At 38.6% G+C, this 5,850-nt stretch overlaps 1 protein-coding gene across 2 annotated transcripts in view; it reads right to left on the bottom strand.

Moving 5' to 3' along the window:
- The window catches only part of LOC118418919 (adenylate kinase 7-like), a 19,997-nt gene that overhangs the window by 6,826 nt on the left and 7,321 nt on the right, over nucleotides 1–5,850 (bottom strand). The window contains exons 8-13 of one of the 2 annotated variants that reach the window (XM_035825066.1): nucleotides 4,251–4,341; nucleotides 2,769–2,837; nucleotides 2,082–2,159; nucleotides 1,476–1,625; nucleotides 914–1,042; nucleotides 340–451 (exon numbers count right to left, since the gene is read on the bottom strand). In XM_035825066.1, coding sequence (XP_035680959.1) covers nucleotides 340–451; nucleotides 914–1,042; nucleotides 1,476–1,625; nucleotides 2,082–2,159; nucleotides 2,769–2,837; nucleotides 4,251–4,341 — 629 coding nt within the window. The remainder of the gene's footprint in view (nucleotides 1–339; nucleotides 452–913; nucleotides 1,043–1,475; nucleotides 1,626–2,081; nucleotides 2,160–2,768; nucleotides 2,838–4,250; nucleotides 4,342–5,850) is intronic. The other variant, XM_035825071.1, reaches the window with a different exon arrangement.

Genomic DNA, 5,850 nt, shown 5'->3' with positions numbered 1-5,850 from the left:
CCACAAGCATAAATGGTTTCATACAGTCAGAAAGATCATCAAAAGCATATCTTATAATTCATCTATTTCTAGTAGCAGCATGGAGAGCAAGAAGATTAATGAGTATGCAAAACTACTTAGTGAAAAATGAACATTACCCCAAATAACATTTAACAGGAGAGGATAGCAATATGTAAACGTAAACTTAAATGTTTCCTGAACCAGTGTATTCATGTATGCAGAGAAATGCATTTTGAGCAGTGAAATAGGAACTCCTTTGTCCCCACAGTTAGGGGGTCAAGAACAGTTGTCTCGGACTGGAGTGTGCTATGGTCATCGGACAATTGTGCTTCTACATACCATTGTTGTTTTCTCGTGACTCCTGGATGGCATCGAGCAATTCTTGCGCTTCTTGGGCCTTCCCATCATCCTCTTCCTCCTCCTCTCCCTCAGCCCTTGCAGATAGACGTTTCTACATGGATGGTAATCAGATGTTAGGTGGTGTTATGTAGTGGTACTACATTTGCATATAGTGATATTATAGTCACACATTATGTGTTAGTATTACATGACACTGGGGATGTCCCTGTAGCTCAAATGGTAGCAGCCTCACACTTGCGCTCCTGGTTTCAACAGGTAAACCCTCGTTCAATCCTGGGAAGGGCATCTCGGTTGGGGCTGCACCTGTCCTTTGGAAGGGACTTCAAATGTCCTAAAAGACTTTTTATCAGACAGCTGCTGCCTCTTAGAAAAACTCCATCAGTTCTTGCAAAAGGTTTCAAACTAGCATCTCTAATGATGGAAAGAAATCAGTCCATGTATCTTAGAATAAGTAGCCATTCTTTAAGATGTTAATAAATCCTATCCAACAAGTTACATTGGATAGGTTCAGTACTACTGGTAAGTCAAAGCATAATGATAGACAAAGACCCACCAAGTTCTCCACAGCCTCATCAATGACATCCTTGATCTTGATGTGGTGCAGTTTGTAGTGTTCACACAGCTTCTTGGCTATTGTTGTCTTTCCAACTGCAGGAGGGCCCATGATACATGCACGCATAGGCTGTGAACCAACAGAAACATTTTAAAACATACCAATAGCTTACATAACAGTAGGCTGTGAGAATGAGGATCTGTGATCTAGATCAACATTCAGTAACTAACTATTTTATTCGCTTAGTATTTGCTTGGTCAATTATCAGACACTTCTGCAATCAAGACACATTCAACCTCGAACACTTTCAGTCTCACTGTCAGAAGTTGATTTTCGCCGGTCGTCAGTTCTCCTTATCAAGTAATCTAAAAAATGTTTTCATCCCCTGACCTTGGTGGTCGTACCTACAAAAACAAAAGTATATCTGTCCTTGGTGCTGAAACCATCCAAACACATGCAGTAATTGCATTCAACTCTTTATCTTGCTCTATCTTTCTATCTCTCATTCACACACTCACTAACTCACTCACTCACTCACTCACTCACTCACTCACTTACTCACCAGTAGCCCGCGGGACTGCTTGTACTCCCTGATGACAGTGTCGATGTTTTCACACATGCCCGTCTCTGCGATCCACATGATCCGCATGCTCTCCTTCACAAACATGGCCTCCATGCGCAGATTCACCAGAAGCTGGTCAAAATCTGCTTGCTATGACAACAAAAAAACAAAAAATTATTGTTAAATACTAAAAACTGAAATTATTTTAACTGCCACTTGACATTTCTTGAACTAGTTTACGTATAGATTCTCATCAAGATCAAATATTATATATAACTCATTGGACAGATAAACCGGTAAAACACTCCAATCTGGAAAATCTGATTCAGTTTAAAGTCATGGCTCCCATACATGTACATGTAAATGTATCATAATGAGTAGCAATTTAAGTGCTTTTTAAAAATACAATATGGTCTTTTATTCCATGTTTGCAAAACTTTAGCACTTTGTCCAGAAGATTTTTTTTAGCAACATTAGATTGCAGCTGAAGCCATCCACAAAAAGGATGTCTAAAGATGGCAAATATGAAAAATGCCCAATTTTGGCAGGAACGGAGATCAGATGATCTTTATTCAAAACCTAAGAAATATAGGGAAGACTACTCACAGCCAGATCCTTGCTAAGCAGTGCCTCCTCCTTGGTGACATGCTTCACCTTACCATCACCCAGGTGAGAGCTGATATGCTGCAAAAGGTTAGAAAAACTCATCAAGAACAAGGAAAGTAAACAACATTCAGGCAGACATCAATACCTCAGGTGGTAACCATCATTGAGTTACCTGTACACCTGAGTTATTCTATTGTCTGCGACACACATTGTCATGATGGAACAGCAAGCTGATACCATGTGATATCACGGATCTTCTGCAATTGTGTATATGGGTGATACATTGTAGTTCAATTTCTTTACAGGAGAAGGGAGGGGGGTACTCATGACAGCTGCAGTACCAATTTCATAAGGTAGACAAGTATCGTTAAATCTCTTCAGTCACTCATTTGGTAAAAATTCCAAATTTCGCAGATTTTTTCTCTCTTGTCGTCTTGAGCTACATTTGCGCAATAAATAATGCACCAGACTTAGAATATTATGGAAAATTGACTGTATACTTTGCGCTCTTACCACTGATCTTTCCACCATTGTTTGTATATCAAAATAGATCATTATGAATGAGGCAAAAGATCTGTAATACACTAAATGGTGATAGCTCACTGTCAACAACAGAAATCTTCCACCAAATTAATATTCAGATGTCCTTAAACCGCACACACTCATGCACTTAGGTGTACCACACACTTTCAGGAAGTCATAGTCTTCCTTGGAGAGTTTCTTGACCTTCCCGTTGCCCAGGTTAGATGCAATGGCCTGTGGAAACACAATGCCTGTGAGTGTCATGTCACCATAAATTATGGGTTTCACTTGGCAACTTGCTTTGTTCACATCTCATTTTGGAGTGCTCTTGAAGGTGTTTATCAATTGAAAATGACCAAAAGATTTAGATAGTTTGAGAAAGACAGTTCACATTTATCTGCGCAGCGGGTAACCTATATCAATTGTTTTTAAGAATGAGGCCTTTAGGGATGACAAGTGGCAAGTCAACAGATGTGGTTTCAAACTGCAGTATTTCGAAAATATTGCAGTTTGAAACCACCCAGTTTCGACTTGATATCCCTAAAAACACATTTCTAAAAATGACAGATACAGGTTACCCCATGGATAAAAGTGAGCTGGCGTTAACATTTTTTTTTAAAGCTGAGACAAATTCTTGATATGTGAATGAAAAAAAAGAGTTAAATTTTTCCTCAAGAACTGCTGCAAATTTTGTCCTGAAAGACCCTCACGATTTTCATGAATTCAACTTTCAGTTCAACATGCTTTTTGAAAACAAAGCAAGCTCCAAGTCCAACACCAACAACTGCCTCTGAAGTTATCACTCTGTCACCTCAGCTTAATGTAGAAAAAGGAAGAAAGGTAAGAATGGTTATTGTGTTAAAAGACTAAGACACTTCTTGTTGTTAGCTTTCAAGTAGAAAATCAGTATCAAACAGTACACACATGCACACATGCATCAGCCAGAAAGCACCAGTACAGCATACCCAAGAGCTGGAAAGCTGAGACAATGCGAATGTTAGAGGTTGAAAGAAGAGCACCTGAAAAGAAAGGTCAGTTATTTCCTGGTAGGTTAATGAAGAAGGGGTCAAACTGTTATAGTAAAAGTAAAACAGTCCAGCAAGATTGTATAATTTCACAGCTAGATTAGTTGCCAGACTCAGTTGTAGCATTAAGATGTGAGAGTGTGACTAAAAAAGATTATCAACAATGCATCATCTTGAATGAAATTTCAACACTACTTTCAATATTGCATCAATTCTTTTTAGACTGTTCCAATTAATCTAGAGATGTTATTTAAACAATCTATAAAATAGAGATTGTTTAAAAAAATCTTGAGATTGTTTGAAAAAAATCTTGAGATTGTTTGAAAAAAATCTTGAAACTTTTTAAAAATCTTGAGATTGTTGGGAGTTATTATACAAGCTATATATTTTGTCCAAAACTAATCTGGAGGATGTGTCAAGTATTCTGCTACCCTTCAGTCAGATGTTATAGGTGGATTAGAAAAATTACAGCAGGCCTCAAAGGGGTTTGTCAAGACTTGGTTGAACCCACATGGAAGGTTTCAGCCTTAAGTGCTAAAATAAATCACAACTGTATGGAAAAGCCCAGAAATGAGTGCGAAAAATTAGATTCAGCTGAAAGTTTTGATAAAAGCAAACTTACCCGGACAATTTCTTCCAGGGTGTTCTGTGAGTCGTCCACAGCAACAATGTAGCGAGTCTTGGGGCGCTGGTCACAGATGTTCTGGAGAACCCTGTATGATCATAGCAACTCAAAACATCAATGTCTATTTCTAACCTTATACATCAGCTGAAGGCTTTCAGTAAGGAAAAAATATGAAAATACACACTGTGCGAAAGGGTGTGATTTCCGGACAAAGTCGGAGTTGACATATTTTTGGACATGCTAAATATTCGGACTGTGTCCGGGCACGATGTTCAATATTTCCCATATCTGGAAATATCATGAGTCAGGAATTGTCTTGTTATGTATCCGGACAAATAAGACTTTCCTGTTTTTCAAGATACGCGCCATTGACGTTTCTTGCCTCCGAATACGTGATATGTTCTACATTCTTTACATATCCAAGGTCCATATATTTCGATACGGAATACCCGGACAAATTAGGAGTTTGCACGAAGCATGAAGTTTATTTTTTCTGGGCCATTGTCAGATAACATTTTCATATTCATTATGTCTCAGAATATCATGAGTCATGAAATGTTTCAGCACCGGACGGATAGAATTTCCCGTTCTTCCGAATACGTGTCAGGGACGTTTCATGTTTTCGAACTCATACTATTTTCTTTTCTTTCCATGCATTTACGAGACATATCCGCGACAGATATTCCATGGATTAGTTTTAGGACAGATTCGGAGTTAGCATATTCTGACCGTTACCGATAAAGGTATTCTATACGTGAATTGTGAATCGGTGATTGTTTTATTGCGCATCTGAACAAATAAGACTGCAATTTTTTGCCGAAATTTTCGCTCCTTCCGAATTCATATTCCGTTCCATTTACGACAGATGTCCAAAACAGAAACATTCCAGAGATCAGTTTTCGGACAACTTATTGGTTAACAAATTACTTTTCTTGTCATACATGAATCTGAGATTGTTTTGTTGGGTATCCTAAAAAAAGGTTTCCTATCTTGTCAAATACACGTCATTAACGTTTTTGCTTCTGTATATGTGTTTTTATTCTACAACGAGTATGCCCGATGTCAATGTATGTTTACTCTTTAATTTTCTGGTCTTTGAAGCTTAAGCTTCCATATACATGTGCAAATATACTGACATCGACATTTACAATCAAATGACACAGAAAACAATCTTTGCGATGGTAACAATTATGAGTCAAGTATTATTGTTTCTTTGCATATCCGGACAATATCAAGAACAACATTCACTCAAAACACTCCACCCCAGCGGTGCAGTTTGGGATAGGTCCATATCCGGACAATATCTTGAACAAAGTTCAGTCAAAACACTCCACACCAGCGGTGCAGTTTGGGATAGGTCCATATCCGGACAATATCTTGAACAAAGTTCAGCCAAAACACTCCACACCAGCGGTGCAGTTTGGGATAGGTCCATATCCGGACAATATCTTGAACAAAGTTCAGTCAAAACACTCCACACCAGCGGTGCAGTTTGGGATAGGTCCATATCCGGACAATATCTTGAACAACGTTCAGTCCAAACACTCCACACCAGCGGTGCAGTTTGGGATAGGTCCATATCCGGACAATATTTTGA

The sequence above is a fragment of the Branchiostoma floridae genome, chromosome 1, assembly GCF_000003815.2.
Source record: "Branchiostoma floridae strain S238N-H82 chromosome 1, Bfl_VNyyK, whole genome shotgun sequence".
NCBI classification, from domain to species: Eukaryota; Metazoa; Chordata; class Leptocardii; order Amphioxiformes; family Branchiostomatidae; genus Branchiostoma; species Branchiostoma floridae.
Note: the sequence above shows the minus strand (reverse complement) of the source record. Positions and strands in the feature narration are given on the sequence as shown.